General features: G+C 41.6%; 1 protein-coding gene across 7 annotated transcripts in view; it reads left to right on the top strand.

The window, feature by feature from the left end:
- Window positions 1-23,563, top strand: part of LOC131125283 (cAMP-specific 3',5'-cyclic phosphodiesterase 4D-like) — a 62,392-nt gene that overhangs the window by 8,284 nt on the left and 30,545 nt on the right. Inside the window, exon 1 of one of the 7 annotated variants that reach the window (XM_058066679.1) lies at window positions 3,312-4,291. The exons of 3 other annotated variants lie outside the window; for them this stretch is intronic. In XM_058066679.1, coding sequence (XP_057922662.1) covers window positions 4,035-4,291 — 257 coding nt within the window. In that variant the 5' untranslated portion in view covers window positions 3,312-4,034. Of the gene's footprint in view, window positions 1-3,311; window positions 4,292-8,817; window positions 9,511-18,259; window positions 19,278-23,563 lie in introns of those variants that run through there. 3 more of the 7 variants (XM_058066681.1, XM_058066685.1, XM_058066682.1) reach the window with 3 other exon arrangements.

Raw genomic sequence — 23,563 nt, 5'->3', positions numbered from 1 at the left:
CATTTATAGGTCCAAAAAGTGCAAAAAGCACATGAGGGCCCCTTTTACAGGAGTTATCAGTGTTGACATTTAGCTTTGCTGTCTTTACAACTGTTTTTTTTTTGCCTCTATATTTGGTCAGTTGCTTTGTTCCAATCTAAATATAAACATCCCACCATGGTCATAACCCACTGCATGCCCCATTAGGGGCTTTTGCAGCCAAAAACTTCTTAACAGATCTTCCAGATGTTCTGTGTCAAGTCATACTGTTGAGCACTGAGAATTAGGAACTTGAATGTACAGACAACAAGAACTGGAGAACTTTGTTCGGTTCTGGGTGTTGAGATGAGGATGCTGTGGCATTCAAAGGACAGTTGCTTAAATTTGACATAAGTTATGGTAAAAAAAAAAAATACAGGGATGGAAAAGAGCTGCACCTCACCTCACACCTCACTGCACGCCTCAGTGAAGGTCAGTGTTCATGACTCCACCATAAGAAAGACACTTGGCAAAAACTGCCTCCATGGCAGAGTTCCAAGACTAAAACCACTGCTGAACAAAAAGAACATTAAGGCCAGAAAACATCTTGATGATCCCCAAGACCTCTGTGGTCTGACGAGACAAAAGGTGAACTTTTTCGAACGTGCGTATCCAATTCTATCAGGCATAAAAGTTTGCCCCATTCCAGAAAAGAACGGTAAAATATGGTGGTGGTAGTGTGATTGTCTGGGGCTGTTTTGCCGCTTCAGCACCTGGAAGACTTGCTGTGATAAATGGTACGTGATAAATTCTGCTGTCCTATCCTGAAGTAGAATATCCGGCCATCTGTCGGTGATCTCAAACTGAAACCGACTTGGGTTCTGCAGCAGGACAATGATCCAAAACACACCAGCAAGTCCACCTTTGAATGGCTGAAGTAAAAGAAACACCCCTGGTAGCATTTATAATGCATTTTATTATTAATAGCCTGGTCATGCATACACCACTAATAGTACCCTGAATGCACCATACATCTTGCACATTCGGAAACTGAGTGACCGTCAGTGGCACTAGGTCAGGGGTCTCAAACACGCGGACACTAGTTTGAGGCCCCCGCCTTGATATGAAAGTTTAATGTTAGTGCGGCACGCGCAAGTTTGATATGGATGCTGTATGGTATCATGTACCCAGAAAAATTCTTACGTTTGATTAATGTTTATGTTAAAGGTTAAATAACTGTTAATAGTTATCCTCCCTATCCGTGTGGAAGTGGTAAGTTTTTGGCTATTTAAGTTTAAAGGAAATAACTTGGAGGCTACCGTTTAGGTCGCTAGCTCTCTAGTTTGCGAGTTAGCATGTGTCTGAAGACCCTGCAGTTGCGCAATATGTTGTAAATAAAAAGAGTATAAATGTGACTATAGTCGTGTTTTGTCATGTCTACAGGGCTCTAATAATGCTTTGTTCATTTTAATCTGAAAAAAATAATTTGTCTACCCACCAACTATATGTGGTTTCTTAATTTTTAATTATTTGCCATTTTTTTACTGATTGATTGATTTTCTTTATTTTTGATTTGTTTATTTATGTTTCATCTTATTTTGTGTAGAAAAATAAAAAGTAAGATATTTGAGAACAGTGGAATGTTTTATTAGAGCTTTTACTGTGGAAAATCGGAACCAAAGTAAAGTTTATTCATTTTTCTGTTTTTAATAAATGCATTTTTTTTTTTGAAAACCTGATGTGGCCCAGCCTCTCCAAGACCCTAGCTCCAGTGGCCCCCAAGTAAATTGAGTTTGAGACCCCTGCACTAGGTATTCAACTTAATATATGACCTAGTTTTGAGTATGTTTTGTACCACAATTTTATAGGTGATTGGTTGTACTTTGGGGGGGGGTTTGTTGAGTGTGGTTGTCATCCTGAAGGCCCCTGGTGGAAGTGTGGCGTTTGCAAGTGAGAGATACTCAGGTAGCCTGCAAGGCAAGCAGTACAGTTAGCGGGAGAAGGAGTTTGTGATGCTAGCTGCGGTTGTTCGGCCACCACTGTTGTCTGTTTATTGCTTCATTTTTGTCAGCTTCAAGGTGTTTATTCCAGGGGGCAACTGCAGGCCCAAAAGACAAGTCTCATTTCATGGAATCGGTTAGCATATTTGCATGTCTAACAGTTGACATTAATGCACCCTGTTGCTCGCCACGTCGTGAAAGTCGACCCTTTTCCAGCTTCCAGCCTCTGGGACTGCCTCCGTTTCTAAGCACACATCGTCGTCCTCCAGAAATCCAGGCTGTATAATAGTTATATATCGCTATAGCTGTACAATAGTTATATATCGCTATAGCTGTACAATAGTTATATATCGCTATAGCTGTACAATAGCTATATATAGCTATAGCTGTGCAATAGCTATAGCTGTACAATAGCTATATATAGCTATAGCTGTGCAATAGCTATAGCTGTACAATAGCTATATATCGCTATAGCTATACAATAGCTATATATCGCTATAGCTTTACAATAGCTATATATCGCTATAGCTGTACAATAGCTATATATCGCTATAGCTGTACAATAGCTATATATCGCTATGGCTTTACAATAGCTATATATCGCTATAGCTGTACAATAGCTATATATCGCTATGGCTTTACAATAGCTATATATCGCTATAGCTGTACAATAGCTATATATCGCTATGGCTGTACAATAGCTATATATCGCTATGGCTGTACAATAGCTATATATAGCTATGGCTGTACAATAGCTATACATAGCTATGGCTGTACAATAGCTATACATAGCTATGGCTGTACAATAGCTATACATAGCTATGGCTGTACAATAGCTATACATAGCTATGGCTGTACAATAGCTATACATAGCTATGGCTGTACAATAGCTATACATAGCTATGGCTGTACAATAGCTATACATAGCTATGGCTGTACAATAGCTATACATAGCTATGGCTGTACAATAGCTATACATAGCTATGGCTGTACAATAGCTATACATAGCTATGGCTGTACAATAGCTATATATAGCTATGGCTGTACAATAGCTATATATAGCTATGGCTGTACAATAGCTATATATCGCTATAGCTATAAGTGTAAATGCCTGAAACCATCATCTTTTTATTTCTCTCTCTTGGTCGTAAGTTCTGCCCTGTGTCAGATCCTCCAGCTCGTTCGGTTACTTCACTTCATGTTCACGTCTTAGCAGATCCCTTCATCACGTGGGACCCTTTCCTTGCTCCTCAGCCATAAAACAAATAGACGGCCTGCCTGGGCGAGGAAGGGGGGGGTGGGGGTGGCTGGTGAAGATGATATTGCCTCTGGTCACAGATAGAGAGCGCCATCGTGACAGCACCCATGCTCTCCGGAGCTGTTAATAGTCAGAGGTGCTTCATGTGACTGCTCTTGGTAATCTGGGAGCATGTGAACGGCAAAGAGGCTGTCTCTATGGAAATAGGCAATCCTCCAACAAATAGCACCTCAGACAGTCAGAAGCTTCATTATGCAAATTCGGTTGACGTGAAAGCACCCAGCAAGCAGGCGCCTCAAGCCAAGCCTCGTCGGAATTGGACTGAATAAGGAAGTTTTGAATTTGATGAGCAATATTCCCGTTTAGGTTTGAAGGCGAGCGGGAGGCCGGGGGTTAAAACGGGCCAATGGGACGCACATGGAGGTGATCTGTCATGGCTGTGCTCCCTGTAAATCAGACGTCCATATTTAGTTGGAGAGAGGGGACGGTTTAGCAGTAATGTAAACAAAGCCTGGGAGCAGGAAGGAGGCACAAAGAGGACACCAAGTCCAATGTGTGATAGATGCACCCATGTTTCTTCAGCAAGGAGACATGGAGGATCTCTTTTTGGAGTTTTTCATTTAAAAGTTTCTAGATGCACGGAATGGATCGGAGGCACTGACTTCTAACAGGATTTGGACTCAAAACACCAACAAACTCGACCCTGCGGTACGTCATATCACCACACGTTCTGCTAATGTGAAAATCAAATTAGGGAAGGCACCTCAGACCGACGTCACAGCTAACGCAGCCTGATTGACGACCATCCTCTGCTGATCATGAGTGACTTGTGTTCCGAGAGCTCTGAGGATGAGCAGGTCGAAGTTCAGGATTGGCCTCGGGGACGAAGAAGACTACCGATCATTCAGCTCATTCCGAGGTCAAAGACGGCATCACCCGGTGGGTCCCCGAAGCTCTCGCCCAAGGACTCCCCACGTGGATCCCCACGAAACTCCCCTCTGCTCTTCAGAAAGATGATGATGGCCCGGAGCATCAACCTCCAGAGGCGCCGCTTCACCCTGGCACACACGCCCAGGTAGAGTCCGAATCTAGAAAATAGTTAGCATTGGTCAATTTGTGCTAGTAAGAAGGTATTTGTAAATATGTATACATACAATAGTCTTTTCTCCCAGTCTTGTGACTTGATCTTCTGCTGATTGTTCCAGCAGACCAGCTGGTAGTTGGAGGGGTACATTGTTCTGGTCTTCTCAGCTGCTGCTGTTGATTTATTTTTGGCCAGCGGATTATAAAGTGTTGCGTTGCCAAGCTCAGGTTAAGGAATTCACACGTTTGCCAAGCTTTAATAGAGTGCATCATCATCGGGAAATATGCTATGTCAGATTAGCATTTTTATAAAGTAATGCTGATATCTTTTCTTGCTCTTTTTTAATTTTAAAAATTTTTTTTTAAGGAAATAGTCGCAGGAATGACCCATTTTGCTTCATTATTTTTCTTCCAGCTGTCCGTTTTAGTGCTGAGTATCCAACAGGTGTGAGTGTTTTTCCAAAGCTTTGTTCACCTTTTCCACCCGACTGGAATTACCTCCGCAAACACACGACTCCATGACTCCATGCTTGCTGTCGCTGAATCAGCTGTGTGTGTTGTTCCACTTTGTCGAGCAAACACTGTTGTGTCGGAGACACAGCCCGCTTTCTTCTCCAACCACGTGCTCGTGAAGCAAACCTGCACCGTGTAGGCTCATCTAATCGTACACGATATTCGGGATGAACACAGCTGTGTTGGCTGTCGGTAAACTCCCAAGCGTGAACTTTTATGATCTGCTGTTGCATCTGGCTGACTGGAGGACTTGAATGCACATTAAACATTTACTCAGTCAATAATATTAATGCAAGTCATGTGGTCACTTGGGGCCCTCATCAAAACTAACCTCTTGATGTTTGGAGATGATGAATTAACAGGCCACGTGTCTGTGAACCCCCCGCCCCCCATGGGGGGGTCCTGCAGACATTCATTTGCACCAAAAGGATGCAGTGTCCCTCCCCTGTTAGTGTGGCGAAGTCGCCTTCGGGAAGCCTTTAGGGAAATGGAAACGTTGGAGCAGTTTGCACAGATGCCTCCTCCCTCTTTGTCAATGATTATCTTTCCCTCATTGACGTACGTACATGGATAAAAGGCGCAGAATATTCCAGTAAACATATCTGATAGAAAAATTAAAAGCCAGGGAGAAATGTAGTCAGTGCTGTAAATATGCTTCCTGACTTTTATTAGTGAGTAATGAGTTTTCCTAAAGAAACCAGAACCTCTAAGAAAACTCAAATTGCGTTTGCAAAAGAACGGGAAGACATCACAAGTTTGACAGTTGTTGGAACTCGGCTGCCAAACTGTTTCCGATATTCAAGTGTCTGTTGAAAATCCAAATATTAGCCAGACTGGGGGGGTGGGGGGCACCATTTCAAAGCTCGCTCTCACCATCGAACACATTGAGTTGCAGCTTTTAAAGTGACCGGTTCTGCAAGGAGTCATCTAAGGCGATGTGTCGTGTCTACTTATGTCACAAAAGTTACTGCAGGAGTTGCTGGCAAAAGGAGGATACATTAAACAAACCCAGGATCCAATGGAAAATAAATGTCATAGGGAGCACAATTTATTTTCACATCTTGTCCAAATTGATTAAGACCTTTTTTTCCACCCCTGATACACCTTGTCAAATGGAATTTCCCTGTGAAAAGTGGATTTAAGTCACGATTCTTCTCTTTAGTCCAGGGGGTCTCAAACCACTAGTTTGAGGCCCCCGCCTTGATATGAAAGTTTAATGTTAGTGCGGCCCGCGCAAGTTTGATATGGATGCTGTATTGTATCATGTACCCAGAAAAAATTATTACGTTTGATTAATGTTCATGTTAAAGGTTAAATAACTGTTAATAGTTATCCTCCCTATCCGTGTGGAAGTGGTAAGTTTTTGGCTTTTTTAAGTTTAAAGGAAATAACTTGAAGGCTACCGTTTAGGTCGCTAGCTCTCTAGTTTGCGAGTTAGCATGTGTCTGAAGACCCTGCAGTTGCGCAATATGTTGTAAATAAAAAGAGTATAAATGTGACTATAGTCGTGTTTTGTCATGTCTATAGAGCTCTAATAATGCTTTGTTCATTTTAATCTGAAAAAAATAATTTGTCTACCCACCAACTATATGTGGTTTCTTAAGTTTTTAATATTTGCCCTTTTATTATTATTATATTTATTTATTACTGATTGATTGATTTTCTTTATTCTTGATTTGTTTATTTATTTTTCATCTTATTTTGTGCAGAAAAATAAAAAGTAAGATATTTGAGATCAGTGGAATGTTTTATCAGAGCTTTTCTTGTAGAAAATCGAAACCAAAGCAAAGTTTATTCATTTTTCTGTTTTTTAATAGATGCGTTTTTTTTTCTTTTTTTTGGAAAACCTGATGCAGCCCAACCTCACCCAGACCCTAGCTCCAGTGGCCCCCAAGTAAATAGAGTTTGAGACCCCTGCTTTAGTCAGTCTGAGATAGTAAAATCCTAGCCCTGCTACAATCAGTTTCAGTAGTAGGAAGTCAACAGCGCATGTCATGCTTGACTTTTGTTTTTTCTCAGAAGCAACAAAGCCCAGTTTTAAAGGGGACCATTGATGCTTTTCCCCCTTTTTTGACCTATAAATGTTGATAAAATGTTGTATTCTCGTTTTAAACGATGCTAAAGTTTCAGATAATGAGGTTTGTGTTGAAGTGAGCCCTAAGAGAAGTTTGGGGTGGCTCAAAAGGCTCGTTTTCAGAGGTCGTTGTGATGTCACAGAGGGCTGGGCTTCCTTAACATAACCGGAAGATGTACGCAAACCGAGGCAAAAGTTAAGCACAGATTTCTGACCTTAACTGAAAAGCACACTAACTGGGGTGTACTCTAACCAAGGTTTGATGCAAAAACAAATATAAACGTGTTGGCGTCTGAGGGCGGTTCAAAGATTTTCTGGTATATAGAAATCAGATTCATTGATTATTTTAAGTTGGCGTGAAGACCTGGACAGGTGTCGTAGTGGTGTAATGGTGTAAGACAGGGGTCTCAAACTCAATTTACTTGGGGGCCACTGGAGCTAGGGTCTGGGTGAGACTGGGCCGCATCAGGTTTTCCAAAAAAAATACAAAATACCCCGCATTTATTAAAAACAGAAAAATGAATAAACTTTGCTTTGGTTCCGATTTTCTACAAGAAAAGCTGTGATAAAACATTCCACTGTTCTCAAATATCTTAATTTTTATTTTTCTGCACAAAATAAGATGAAAAATAAATAAACAAATCAAGAATAAAGAAAATCAATCAATCAGTAATAAATAAATAAATATAATAATAATAATAATAAAACGGCAAATAATAACAACTTAAGAAACCGCATATAGTTGGTGGGTAGACAAATTATTTTTTTCAGATTAAAATGAACAAAGCATTATTAGAGCCCTGTAGACATGACAAAACACGACTATAGTCACATTTATACTCTTTTTATTTACAACATATTGCGCAACTGCAGGGTCTTGAGACGCGTGCTAACTCGCAAACTAGAGCGCTAGCGACCTGAACGGTAGCCTTCAAGTTATTTCCTTTAAACTTAAATGGCCAAAAACTTACCACTTCCACACGGATAGGGAGGATAACTATTAACAGTTATTTAACCTTTAACATGAACATGAATCAAACGTAATAATTTTTTCTGGGTACATGATACCATACAGCATCCATATCAAGCTTGCGCGGGCCGCACTAACATTAAAATTTCATATCAAGGCGGGGGCCTCAAACTAGTGTCCTGCGGGCCACATTTGGCCCGCGGGCCGCGTGTTTGAGACCCCTGGTGTAAGACATTAATTTTCAAAAGCAACCCTTTGAGGACAGTTTGCTTGCAAACGGTGCAATGTTCAGTAGTTTGTATGTTTTGGCTGAGGTTCCTCCAGTCGTGTTGACGTTGGTGTGATTCTACTACACTTCCTGACTTGAATGCTTTATTTACTGAAAGTGTATTGTCGTGTGTGCGTGCATTTGTTTGGATATGGTGCAAAGAAGCGGGATTATGTAATTGTGTTGAGAGAAGAATTCAATATTAAAGAGGGGAATAGAATCAACTTTTGTAAAAAAACACACATACAATATTGAAGTATTGATTGACAGGGCGCTGTCATTACCGCTGGCTTGAAGGCAGGATGCTCACACGAAATCGGCCAACGTGGACTAGAACACAACAACTTTTTCAGGGCCTTCATTTGTATAAGATCACTCCACTTATTCGTTACGTAGTCTTTCTCATTCGTGCTTACCTCTCTCAACTGGCCTGCACCCCACCCCACCCCACCCCACCCCGTCACTCCCCCAACAGTGTCTCTCTCTGTCTCTCGCACACTGGGGAGATAGTGTTGTTTGTTGTTTCAAGCCCGGTTTGGTCCCACCACTCTCAGGAGAGACGAGAAGAGGGAGCAGACGCTGGTTGTTGTCCCTCTGACAAGGACTTCGTGGGACGCTGCACCCCGGGGAGCATCCGATGGGATTATAAACGCTGACTTCCCCCCCCCCCCCCCCCCCCCCCCCCCAGTAAGGTTAACTCTGCATGGCCTGTTGCTGTTGGCTCAGAAGGGAACCTCTTTTATCACATTGCCAATTCTTCTTTCAAGATCGGTGGGATCTTTCTATGGAGGGAATCCATTTCAACACTTTGGAAGTCAAAAAGTCGAACAGTTGAACGATGAGCTGAAAAGTTAGGTGTCATTTCTTTTTCACGCGCTTGCGTGGGTTTCACCCCTGAACCCTTATCTCCGGTTTCCGAGATGAGAGCCGTCAAAGCTGGTTGCCTTTTTAGGCATGTGTTGAACATTTGTGCCTCCTTCGCTTCCATGAGAACAACTGCACCGAAAAGCCAAGTGAATGTCCACCTTGCTGCACACTGATCTGTTGGTTCTGCACGGAGCGCTTGTAGCAAAATCGAGGAAATACCAAGAAGGATTCACACAACCTGACTTAATGTTGCGTTCGGCTCAAATCCTGCCGGAGTTTACGAGACTGCTGTGCTGTCTTCTCTTGTATCTCAGAGTCCCGTCAAAGGAGACGTGTCTCGTGGCGACATAACGAGGTACCACGCACGCGGCATGTGGTGGGTTTTCACAGCAGTTTCACCCTCACATTCCGAAATTGCCGTTTCGACTCTCGCCATTACAATAAAATGATGAACAAAGACTCTCGCTTTTCAAGGAAGATGCCGGGCAACTTTTCCACCCGCAGGCACTCGTGCATTGGGTACGTAGCCACATTTTTGACGGTTCATGTCTCTCGAAAACCCAAACTATTTACGATACGATTGCTTGGTTCTGTGATGATGGGTGTTTGTGGTGCTGTTTGGTACTCTGGCTGGTTATGACACCGAGGCCCTGGGGGGCGGGGGGGCTCTGTGGATCAATGCCTCTGTCCACTGATGTTCCTCCTTGGGCTCTGTTGACCAAAAGCCAAGCTGAGGTGTTGCTGAGGCACGTTTTGATGGCCATCAAGGACAGTTTGGACGTCCTTAGATGGCTGACATTACCCAGTCAGCAAGTGAATCACACTCTAAAAAGTAATTCAGAGTATCTGTTGACACAACTTGATTTAATACATAAATGCAATGTAAAAAATATCATTAATTGATTTAGATAAACTTTCTAAGTTGCTAAATTTATTTTTGTTATGTTCAAATAATAATGTTGGCTATTACATGAACTTAATTTAGCATGTCATATACACTCAAATTTTATTGTTGGTAAGCTTAAAAGCTTAATAAAATTAGCTTGGTAACATAATACACACACACACATATATATATATTAAGTTACTGCTACTTAAAAAGCTATGTGCATTGTTATTATAAGTTATGAGTTACCAACTTAAAAACTTGTCTGTTGGTTCGAAGTTTCGAAATTTCAAATGAAGTTGTAATAACTAAGAAAGACTAATGGAAATTGTTGCGTTTTTTTGTTGAGGCTAAACATTTATTTTTTGAGTGCACATAAGCGGTTGTGGTTTAGTTTTTAAATCAGATGCCCTTCTTCGATCTTGCAATCGAACACATCATCTGACATCATGACAGGCAGGATTGTGTACCTACCATGTGTACCGGTGATCAGTAGAAATGTCCATATTCATGGTAAATAGTACTTTTAAGTGTTACCATGCATTGTCGCAGATGTCCAAAAGATGACCCGTCCTTGTAAGGGCTGTTGGAAGACTGCTGCCATGCAAGTGCACAAGCAGACCTTTTCTGCGCTGTGGCCACAAGACATGTGCCTTGAGAGTGTCATCCAATCTCCTCCAGCATGTTTGGATCATATGAGGAGATCAAAGAACGGGCCTGTAAACCACAGAAAGGAGCTGAACAAGCCTTTTATTCTCTTATTACCTGATTTGGACATGAAGATGTCTCCCTGGCTGCCCTGAGTATTTCAACTAATGTTTAATCGAAGCCCCACCGTATAGTTGTCAAAGATGCCGTTGGACACAAAGAAACGTGTTGTGCTGCAGATGTGTCCATTTGAACAGAGATGGTTCTATTCTTAACTGTACCAACAGTACCGGGACACCATTCAGTTTGTGCTCTCTCGCTTCATCTCACACACAAATACACACCATAGCTATCGCTGTGTAGCTTTTTAAGGCTCCAACAGCGTCGCTGTAATACTACGTCGTAACATATCACAAGAAGATACAGGTACTTTGTGGCCATAAAGTTGGAGAGGGACGGGTGCAAGAGTTGACTGACTGGGAATGTGAGATAATTTGGACAAAGCGGGTAAATGCACAGACGACAGGGTGGAGGCGTCGCGATAGAGAGGATGTGGAAGGTGATAGTGCTGCTTTTAGCATGAAGATAATGACCACAGGGAGAAGTCGGTGGTTAGACCGGAGCAAAGTTTAAACAGTAAAAAATGGGATATTCTTCAAATGTACACACAAGGCGTTAATGCCAGTATAATACATCATAATGAGGCAAACAAACATGTCAAGTGAGGCTACACAACGAAAGGACGACAGTGTCAATGTCAGAGGTCCCGGCACGCACGCTCGCACACACATATTTGTCAATATGGCCTGTGTGGCCGCCTGCTCTGTGCGTCACTGCTGTACTCTATACTTTCAGCATGACTGATTTCCCCAATCGCCTCCAGAACTTCATCAATCCCTTTGGGGATCAGCGGCTCGTGACAACTCCAACACAGCTCCGATTTACAAGCAGCCCCCCTCCGCCCTTCTCCTACAGGACATCTTGTTCATACATCAGCTAATACCTTTTTTAAATGATTGTGTATGGTACAGACTTCCTACATAAAACATGTGCATCTTTAAAAAAAAAAAAAAACATGTTTCAGTACACTCAGCTGTGATGCAACAGTGTCAGATGACTGTTGGTTGTAACCACTAGAGGGGGGGACAGACTTATGTTCTGCCCGAGGCTGAAACCAATGACTTCTTTTCTGTTTAGATAACACCTTTTTTTATTGTACGCCCTTAAAAGGAAACACTTTGGAAGTCTAAATCATTTAAAAGTGGCATTAAAATAAACGTTGTATGTTTAATGCTCAATACTGGCTTACCCATATCCGATATACAATACTGGTATTGTCCAGCCATTCATTACTAACTCGTTTCAACTGATACCGATATTGGTAGCAGCTCTTCCCTTAAACAAATGTCATATCGTGAACACATTGTGTTTCTTTTACCATGTTGAGAATGATGGATGGTGCTGCAATGCTGTCTCTGTCCACCAGAGGGAGGCTGACGTCATTGCAGCGCCCCACTGAATGTTTGGCTCAGACGCAATGCACCATGGGAAAACATCACAAGTTTTTTTTTCTCATTTTAAACTCTTATTACAGTAAACCTCGGGTTATATCGGATTCAATTGTTCCCACTGGTTTTGTCCGATATAAGCGAAATCCGTTATATGCGTATACTGGAAAATGTCCGTTTTACGCATATATCGGATTTATATCCGGTATATGCGTAAATCAGATTTTATCCGTTATAAAAAGGCACTTCCTTGACTATGTTTCCAATGTACCTGGACGCGCAGGCAACGCTGCAAACGCTGCAAATGACGTCGTATAGCGGCCTGTCACGATGCGGCCATCCGATATATGCGAGGGAAATTTAATGGAAATGCATTGGAACGGGACTGGAGATTTTGTCCGAAATAGGGGAAATCCGTTATAAAAAATCCGATATATGCAATGAATTTTTATTGGAAATGCATTACAGAAAAATTGGTTCTTTTTTATGTCCATTGTGAGCGAATTTCCGATATATCCGAGGTTTACTGTAGTACATGTTTGTATATTTCCCAGGTATATAATTTGAGTGTTAAGTTGCTACATGATGAGTTTAGTATTTGTAAAATGTATTAATTTACAATTATTTGAAAGTTTACTCACTGACTCACGAGCAGCCCAGTATTTAACAATTATTAGAAGTTCTGGTCGAGTGGTTAGCATGTTAGCCACACAATCAGGAGGTCAGGAAGACCTGGGTTCGAATTTTCGCTTGGGCATCTCTCATTCTTCGGGTACTCCGGTTTCCTCCCACATTCCAAAAACATGCTAGGTTAATTGGCCACTCCAAATTGTCCATAGGTATGAATGTGAGTGTGAATGGTTGTTTGTCTATATGTGCCCTGTGATTGACTGGTGACTGATGACTGGTAGTCAGTCAGCTGGGATAGGCTCCAGAGTACCCCCGCAACCCTAGTGAGGATAAGCGGTATAGAATATCTAGCCCAAGGTGTATTCTGTTGACTAGGATAGGCTTAAGCTCCACGCAACCCTGAACAGAATAGACATAAGAAAATGCTGTTTACTTGCTAATTTGATTATCTATAGCCGGGGTCTCAAACTCAAACTCAAACTTGGGGGGCCACTGGAGCTAGGGTCTGGGTGAGACTGGACCACATCAGGTTTTCAAAAAAAAAAAACAAACTTTTTAAGTGCTTTGGTTCCGATTTTCTCCAAGACAAGCTCTGATAAAACATTCCACTGTTCTCAAATATTATATATAATTATAAAATATATAAAATATATAATTTTTATTTTTCTGCACAAAATAAGATGAAAAATAAACAAATCAAGAATAAAGAAAATCAATCAATCAGTAATAAATAAATATAATAATAATAATAAAACGGCAAATAATAAAAACTTAAGAAACCACATATAGTTGGTGGGTAGACAAATTATTTTTTTCAGATTAAAATGAACAAAGCATTATTAGAGCCCTGTAGACATGACAAAACACGACTATAGTCACATTCATACTCTTTACAACATATTGCGCAACTGCAGGGTCTTGAGACACATGCTAACTCGCAATCTAGAGAGCTAGCGACCTTAACGGTAGCCTTCAAGTTATTTCCTTTAAACTTAAATAGCCAAAAACTTACCACTTCCACACGGATAGGGAGGACAACTATTAACAGTTATTTAACCTTTAACATGAACATTAATCAAATGTAATATTTTTTTCTGGGTACATGATACCATACAGCATCCATATCAAACTTGCGCGGGCCGCACTAACATTAAGCTTTCATATCAAGGTGGGGGCCACAAACTAGTTTCCTGCGGGCCACAATTGGCCAGCATGTTTGAGACCCCTGATCTATAGTATGCTTAAGTAGTGTGCATTCCAAAAATGTAAGACAAATGTGCTTCTGCATGTGTGAGTCCAAGTCTGTCACCCAGCCAGTCAGCAGGTCACATGAGCCCCAAACGTCGTCGTCATGCTAGCAGATGGCAAACTAATGAATCATGACATGACACACTGATAGCTTTTACTATGATACCCCAAGGTTCACGTAACTGAGATAAATATAGCCTCATGCTGGCGCCTCCTGTGGAGATTTGCACGATGGCGTAGTGTGATGTGTTATGGTTTGTTTCAGACAAGGTCTAAACCGCTCTGAAAAGCATTTTTTGTGAATAACTCTCGAACGGTCATTCCTACTGACTCAGAACCAATTCCCATATGCATAACTCTCCACAAGCTTTCCAACGGTACATTGCACTATTCTCTATGACTTTTGGTTCCCGAGATATGCCATTTTTGATTTTTGTTTGAACCCGTCTAACAGCATTGGAAAACACATTTTTCAGGAATAACTCTCCAAAGGTGCGTCCTACTGACTAAGAACCAATTCCCATCTGCATAACTCTCCTCAAGCTTTCCAACGGTACAATGCACTATTCTCTACGACTTTTGGTTCCCGAGATATGCATTTTTTGATTTTTGTTTGTTTGTTTGAACCCGTCTAATGGCATTGGAAAACACATTTTTCTGGAATAACTTTCCAATGGTGCGTCCTACTGAACCAATTCCCAACTGCATAATTCGTTACGAGCTTTCCAACGGTACCTAGCACGACTCTACCACTTTGGTCTCCCAATAAAATATTCTTTCTTAATCTGTAGAAATACTATAGAAACATTGCTAATCACCTATAAAGGACACAATAATAGTGTGAATTTTATGATGATGTTATTTCTGCCAGACATTGGCTCAAGTCAAGTCCAGTCCATTAAGGCCAAGCGAGGACTGTGACCCTAAGAGAAGGCAAAGCCTGCACCCACTTTTGAATGTCCTGTACATTACCACCCCCACCCGTACTGGAGTGGAACAGTATCATATTCGGATGGTTTGTCCCTGGTGGAGGTCTGGTTGTGGTATGTTGGTGTCCTTTCCATTTAGCACATTGTCTTTGTCGGACAACCCAAGACATGATGGCGTCTGACAGGCAGCAGCTCCAACACACACTATGAAAAGAGCTTGTTATGCAGGAATGCTGCTCATGCCAGTGTGGAGCCAACACATGATGTCATGACGGCCCCTTTGCAATAATGGACCTGATGGCTTTGATAACCCTCCGCTGACGAGTTGGTCGCAATGGATCATGGGACTTTCGGTGGTTGACTGGCCTTTTTCAAGTGTTTGAGGAGATGATCCTGAGCAGAAGTCGGTCGGTGTCTGTGTTTCTTCAAGCTTCAACCCCCCTCCACACTGCTGACGCACATACAGTACATGTAAGACTGGGCCTGCGTGTGTGTGTGTGTGTGTGTGTGTGTGTGCCAGCTGTTGTCAAAGGCTGCTAGACTATGCACTTTTTTGGTTAACTTCTCATACGGCAACCGTTTTACTGTCGTTTTGAGTGTTGAAATTGCTCTAAAATTCAATGCAAATGCATTCCTTCATGGGGTTTGTATGGTTCATTCATTGATTGATTGATTGATTGTCCCGTGCCAATAATGTTTGCATAGGAATGCCAACTAGAGCGCTGAACAAATATTGAGGCTATTTTGTCTTGGACTCTCTTTAGATCAGGGGTCTCAAACACGCGGCCCGCGGGCCAAATGTGGCCCGCAGGACACTAGTTTGAGGCCCCCGCCTTGATATGAAAGTTTACTGTTAGTGCGGCCCGCGCAAGTTTGATATGGATGCTGTATGGTATCATGTACCCAGAAAAAATTCTTACGTTTGATTAATGTTCATGTTAAAGGTTAAATAACTGTTAATAGTTATCCTCCCTATCCGTGTGGAAGTGGTAAGTTTTTGGCTATTCAAGTTTAAAGGAAATAACTTGAAGGCTATCGTTTAGGTCGCTAGCTCTCTAGTTTGCGAGTTAGCATGTGTCTCAAGACCCTGCAGTTGCGCAATATGTTGTAAATAAAAAGAGTATAAATGTGACTATAGTCGTGTTTTGTCATGTCTACAGGGCTCTAATAATGCTTTGTTCATTTTAATCTGAAAAAAATAATTTGTCTACCCACCAACTATATGTGGTTTCTTAAGTTTGTATTATTTGCCCTTTTTTATTATTATTATTATATTTATTTATTACTGATTGATTGATTTTCTTTATTCTTGATTTGTTTATTTATTTTTCATCTTATTTTGTGTAGAAAAATAAAAAGTAAGATATTTGAGAACAGTGGAATGTTTTATCAGAGCTTTTCTTGTAGAAAATTGGAACCAAAGCAAAGTTTTTTAAATTTTTTTGTTTTTAATAAATGCGTTTTTTTTTTTTAAAACCTGATGCGGCCCAGTCTCACCCAGACCCGAGCTCCAGTGGCCCCCAAGTAAATTGAATTTGAGACCCCTGCTTTAGATGGATTTCCACCATAGAAACTTCAGTTGTGGTTTGGTCTCATGATCAAGTCACAGCTTCAATCTGAACTTCATTTGAATTTTTTTTTAGAAGCTAAAGGGCCAGAAAAATAGCATCAAGTTGGCATGAGGCAACCATTTGCCCGCATCCCTAATGTATTTAGATGTTTTGTGACTATATAGACACATTTTTAACCATAATTACATCAACAATTGGACCTTTTTGTGCAGGACTTACCCCGCATGGCAGTTTTCTTGACTGCTCCAAACACAGAGCCTTTAAATCAAATTAAAGCATATAATTAAGTTTTCAAGAAGGAAAAAAGCCGCGGCAGTTGTAGGGTTTGCTCTCCCAAGAAAATACTAATTTGAGAGTTGCGTGTATCTTTCAGAGCTGCTTCATGAGAACATGAACTGATTTATCATTGATTTATCAACCAAATTATATAACGTCATTCAGATCAATGCTATACAGCAAACCTTGGTTTTTCATACACCCCGGTTTTCGACCAATCGTCTCTGAAGTCAGCGTAACAAGTTCCCAAACCCCACGTGTTGTTGACTCACTGTTTTATTCTGACTGTAAAATAACCCACCACGGGGCCCAAGAAAGTTACGCGTGTTAGAAGGTGCTAAATACAATTTTATTTGATGTCTGCATCAACAATAAGTTCCACTTATTCCACTTAAGTTTTTGCATGTAAAATTGTAATTATTCTCTATAAAAATATTTTTGTTAGTATTGTTGGGTGTCTGGAACTGATTCATGGATTTACATTACATTCACTTATACATATAAATATCATAGGTATAAATACCTTGGTCGTGGTCGTTTTCATGGCTTCACTAAACATGATCTCTTCTATTGTGCAGGTGAATCATCACCTCTTTTTTCCTCTCATGCAAAAAAAAAAAAAAACCCAAAACATAAAATATTTTTAGGGATCGGGCGTTCAGGTTGGAAAAAAACATATAAAGTTAATTATTAGTATCAACCACATTCTGCCTTTTTGCTCTATAATTCAATTTTTTGGTGTTTAATTCTATTTCTAGCCCTGTGATTGGCTGGCCACCAGTCCAGGGTGTACCCCGCCTCTTGCCCGAAGACAGCTGGCGTAGGCTCCAGCACCCCCGCGACCCTCGTGAGGAAAAAGCGGTAGAAAATTCTATTTCTACATTGTGCCACGGGCCAATAAATAACAAACTATGGGCCACAAATGGCCCTTGGGTCACACTTTGGACACCCCAGTCTTATAGTGACTTCTCTGATCATGCTGGAGTTTTACTGTTTTTAGTGTGTTTGCTTACCTTAAACACTTTTTCTAATGAGGATCTCAAAGAAACGCTTAAAACCACGTGTACCTGTGGTGAGGTGGCAGCTGAAGTAAACTTAGGATCAATTCTGATCTCTAAGACACGACGGCTACCATAAAACTGACTATCCATTCATCTAATATCTTCCACTTTCCCATCGTTCATGTGGCCCCCTGATTCATTAAACGGGATGATAAGCCTAATACTAATAAAAGGAATCAAACTGTGGGAACATAGCATGTCCATCCATGGCTCCCCATCTTGCTGATCTTGTGTCAAATATTTCCTGTTTAAGTTTTCCAAAGCAGCACACAGAAGGTCGAGCGGCTACAGTTTCATATTTACTTTTCACATTTCTGGTCTTCAAAAATACATTGCCCCTGGTTATGGCTGACCTTGTGTGCTGGTGCATGAGGACATACTGTATATGTGTGTGTAGTACGTCCTTATTGTAATACTCACGTCATTAATCTCTTCACACAACATAGTCAAAAAGACAAACCCGACACACATACACACATACACACGCTGCATTTGGAAATCATAACAGGGAGATCCCCGTCCTGTGATTGTATATGTGGGCGAGAGAGCAGGAAGGGGTTAAAATGGCTGAAACGTTTGGGGAAGGCAGAACCCATGCTGGCTTGGATCCCGCCCTCTTTCTTAGCGCTGACCTCAGACTCAAACTTGTTCCCCTTGTGTGTGATACACACACACACACACACACATACGCACTTGCTGGGTCACATGCCCATACACACATATACACACATTTACACACATATACACACATATAGTGTTTATATCTACACGCACATTCTGCTGAGAAGTGACCGGAAGGAAAGGAAGGACCTGTTTGTGTTTGTTGTGTGATTAAAAGGTGCAGCAGCCGAAGGGGAGCGGAGGAAGCAGAGTGAAATAGAAGAAGAGCGAGAGAGAGCGAGAGAGAGAGAGAGAGAGAGAGAGAGAAAGAGAGAGAGAGAGCAGACACATCCAAAGGCAGAAGGGTGGCGAGGGCAGCAGCGCCACATTTAGACCTGAAGCAAAGACGAGATGCACACCGGGGACCCATTAATGGAGCACCACTGAGTGGGATGCAAGCCTTTCTTTTTAAACCTGCTGCGGGGCAGAAACAAGACGGACAGCAGGAAGTGGGCTGCTGACACTCGAGGAATCCAGGTGCTCAGGAAGTCATTTATTCCAAATTCATTCCCAGCATGGATTGCATCACCCGAGTCGGACCGGCTCTGCTCGGGGACCACTGCTCCTAGAACCTGGGGGGGGGGGTCCACTCCCGCCAGGGGGAATGACAACTCCAGAGAAGGTGCAGAGAGCCGGACGAACGAGGAACCTGCCTGGGGTTTCCAGGCATGAGAGCAGCCCCGAGCCGAGGAGAAGAAGCCAGCGGTCCAGAGCAGGAGGCTGACGACTGACGAAGGAATCATGAGTGTGCCAACCAACTGTGGGTTCTGTTACTCCATGGAGCGGACTATCACCGTGCGGAGCGGGAACATCTGGGGATCACCGTGTGCCGTCAACAGGCCCATTGACATCATACAGAAACACAGGCGGTAATGCAGAGCCTACTCATTTACTCTTTGATGTTTCTGTTTTGAGCTGCCTCTCCACACAGACAGGGACACCGTATGGGACCAGGATGGCTATGCATCCTAAAACCCTCTAAAAACAGTCACAAGACGTCCATTCCAGAATTTCCGAAGCTTCGAGTTTACGTCCATAGCGTACATTTTGAAGCCGGGGATTAATACCCAAAAGCGGAGACTTGTGGCGTTACTGTGTTAGTTAGTAAAAGAACTACAGAATCACCCACTGATGACATCATAGACAGGCAACAAAGGTTGGGAGCAGCGATTACCCTCCATTAAGAATAGAAATATTTTTAGAACAGTTTAATCTTCCACCCTCGGCCATCTCCAGGGTGTACATTGCCTTTCAGCTGGGATAGGCTCCGGCATACCCCTGCGACCCGAGTTCGATTCCACCCTCGGAAGTGTGGAGTTTGCATGTTCTCCCCGTGTATGCGTGGGTTTTCTCCGGGTACTCCGGTTTCCTCCCACATTCCAAAAACATGCTAGGTTAATTGGCCACTCCAAATTGTCCAAATTGTGAACTATTTACAAATTTTGCATTTGGCCAAGTGGTTAGCATGTTAGCATGTTAGCCACACAGTCAGGAGCTGGCGAAGACCTGGGTTCGAATCTCTGTGGAGTTTGCTTGTACTCCGGTTTCCTCCCACATTCCAAAAACATGCTAGGTTAATTAGCGACTCCAAATTGTTATGAATGTGAGTGTGAATGGTTGTTTGTCTATATGTGCCCTGTGATTGGCTGGCCACCAGTCCAGGGTGTACCCCGCCTCTCGCCCCAAGGCAGCTGGGATAGGCTCCAGCACCCCCCCAAACCCTTGTGAGGATAAGCGGTAGAAAATGAATGAATGGATAATATCATCCATCATCCCAAGCGGCGTCAGAGCGAGGACCTTAGTGATGTCATCATGCTGTAATAAGCAGTTAGTACGGCTACACAGCATGTTATGTAACAAATGCACATCCAAACAGACCAGGTACGTTTCTACACTCCACTTTTGAAGCGTGGCTTGTAATCGTCAGTGGCAGCAACACGGCTGTGCGGGTGGAGTCTGAGATAAAGTCTTGTTTACATTATGGTATTCTGCGCAGTCTCAGACGCGGGGCTTGTTTAGCATGCAGCATACACATGTTACACTTTGGGAAAGGGGGGGCAATTTCTTTTCTCTGGCTCGCTTATTTCTCTTTATGAAATAACAGATTGTGTTAAACTCAAGTATATGTAACATGAAGATGATAAGAGTGCTTGCTGTGTTTGAAGCCATACTCCCAAGTTGAGTCACGTTTCCATGTTCTAGTATTTTTCAACAATTGAAGTTGGGGGGGGGGGCTCTGGGCAACCCCAGTCCTTGGGACCCTCCAGATCCTTGTACTGTACTGAAACAAAAGTTTCCTGCTTTGGAAATCTGCTACAGTTATCTATCCGCTTAAGTTGCCATGTTTATTCTCTCATTTTAAATCGATTTTAAATGTTATTGTTTATGGTTGGGGCGGCACGGCGGTCCAGTGGTTAGCGCGCAGACCTCACATCTAGGAGACCAGGGTTCAATTCCACCCTCGGCCATCTCTGTGTGGAGTTTGCATGTTCTCCCCGTGCATGCGTGGGTTTTCTCCGGGTACTCCGGTTTCCTCCCACATTCCAAAAACATGCTAGGTTAATTGGCCACTCCAAATTGTCCATAGGTATGAATGTGAGTGTGAATGGTTGTTTGTCTATATGTGCCCTGTGATTGGCTGGCCACCAGTCCAGGGTGTACCCCGCCTCTCGCCCGAAGACAGCTGGGATAGGCTCCAGCACCCCCGCGACCCTCGTGAGGAAAAAGCAGAAGAAAATGAATGAATGAATTGTTTATGGTTGTATATGTGCCCTGTGATTGGCTGGCCACCAGTCCAGGGTGTACCCCATCTCTCGCCCGAAGACAGCTGGGATAGGCTCCAGCATGCCTGCAATCGAATGAATGAATGAATGTTATTGTTATTGTTATAGTGTGAATGTGAGAAAATGATTTTATTTCCTGAGCTAGATAAAGTCCTTGAAATTCTCCTGGGAGTGGGGGGGGGGGGGATTACCAAAGTCCCATTTCCGATTCCGGAAACAAAACAAAATGGAAGTTTTCAAATGAAACTTTGAAATTATTATTTGAAATGTATCAGTCTGGAAAACGTTATGAAGGTTATAAAGCTTTGGGACTCCAGCAAACCACAGTGAGAGCCATTATCCCCAAATGGTGAAAATATGGAAAAGTGTTGAACATGAATGGGATGCTGTTTTTGTCATTTGCCCTTAAAAATGGTTTATTGTGTATACTGTCAAATGTTCTGAAGTCTTTAAAGACGGATACCCCTCCTGTCTGGCACCCTGGTTGCTTTGCTAACTTCTGTTTTGTTTGGTGAAGTTGCAGCATTTCTCTATTTTTTCAAATTTGCAACATTTTTGCTGTTGCATTTGTTTCATGGTATTGGTGTGTTTGCGGGTTTGGATCATCTTTATTTAAGATGTGTAGTGAAGCCTGTCTTTTTTGTTGTTGTGGTGGGCGTGTACATGGGGCGGACTCATCAAACTGGGGTGAGTCAAAGGCAGCATCATGCCCATGAGGAAGGAGACTTTTGTTCATGATTTGATGAAAATCCGAACTGTCCTGGGGGTACGTGAATAAAACTGGAAAACGACAATTGTGAGTGCGCCTGAACACCTCGCTGTGCAAGGAGAAAAGGACACGGAGCAAGTTGTTCTTTGCTCTGTGTGTTATATGGAGAAAAAAAATGTTGATGATTAGTTCATGTATGAAGAGTGTTTCATCTTGAATATTTCATTTGGTGTTCCACCGGTGGATTCCACCCGGAAATTAGACCTTATCGTTGATTGGTTGTATTTTTGTACTTCGGATGCTGCTCTATCATGACTGTTAAACTTCCCCCTTTAATTTCCTATTAAATATATATCAACTATAACCTAAAATATATATATCAACTATAACCTTAAATCCATTTCAACATAAGGATGAAAGAATTAATGAATGAATTGTGTGCAATATTTGAAGCAGACTGTAGAGCCCATTCATCTCCTTGCTTCAAAACAGCCTACTCTACAGAGTAGTAATGTTGAAGGCATCTATCTTGTCACAAAGAGTGAAGAGGGAGCTTTTTATTCATGGTAGTGACCTTTCCAGGTATAATCAATGATGGTAAAAGATGAGCGGAATTGAGAGAGTAAAGGTCTGTATCAGCGACACATGAGATGAAGCACCTTGTCAAGCCCTGGCTAATTTACGAACGAGACCACGATAAAGTGACGGATGTTTAGACTTCAGCCACGGCATCCTTTATCCTTTCTTTGCTATTTTCTCTTTGAAACTATTTATTCTTGAATCCATCCATGTTGTGCATGGTTCCCCTTGTGAAGGTACAGTTCATGCAAGAGTCTTATCCTACATCACACGACTGCAATTTGGACGGACGATAATATCAGCTGACTTCAGAAGACGACAATATCTTGCCTTAGATGGATATGCTGCTTTTTTACGTAAGGAAGATGGTTGTCACACTCTTTTATGAACTAGTTCAAACGGATGGTGATGGTTCTATTACACTTTGGGTTCAGCTTTTATTTAATTTTTTTTAATTAATTTATTAAATATAAATAATATAATAATAATAATATATAATAAAATAATTTAATTAAAATTAAAAAAAATTAAAATAAAAAATAATTAAAAAATTAATAACTATAAATATAATAATATAAATAAAATTAAATATTAAAATTAAAATTAAATAAATTAATTTAATTAAAATTAAAGATATTTAATATCCGACAAAACAACATCTGTTGTACTTATTATAATGCTTTTTTACTCCCATGCAAAAAATACAAGGCAGGTTTCCTTATACACATAACAGTAGTAGAGGTGCTTGACATTTATCATTCATAAATGATTGCTGTTTGTGGTTGACAACAGCCTATTATTTGTCAGAAAAATGTCAATTTAAGAATATGTCACATATTCTTAGCCTAAATGAATTGTTTTGTATCTTAAAAATGTTGGAAAGGAACTCAAATGTTGCCTAAATGAAGCATTTTTAAGCATAAAAACATTTTTATGCTGGAGTTTTAGTAATACAGGCTCTAGCTAAAACTCAACTCCGAATCCCTGACGTCACTTCCTGTCGTCACATCTGGAACATTTATTGGAACACACACAAACACGAGTCTCATTAATGTCTTATTTTTATTCTTTATTTTTTTCTGAT

Source organism: Doryrhamphus excisus, chromosome 3 (genome assembly GCF_030265055.1).
Source record: "Doryrhamphus excisus isolate RoL2022-K1 chromosome 3, RoL_Dexc_1.0, whole genome shotgun sequence".
In the NCBI taxonomy this organism is placed as follows: Eukaryota; Metazoa; Chordata; class Actinopteri; order Syngnathiformes; family Syngnathidae; genus Doryrhamphus; species Doryrhamphus excisus.
This window is presented reverse-complemented; position numbering and strand designations above follow the sequence as displayed.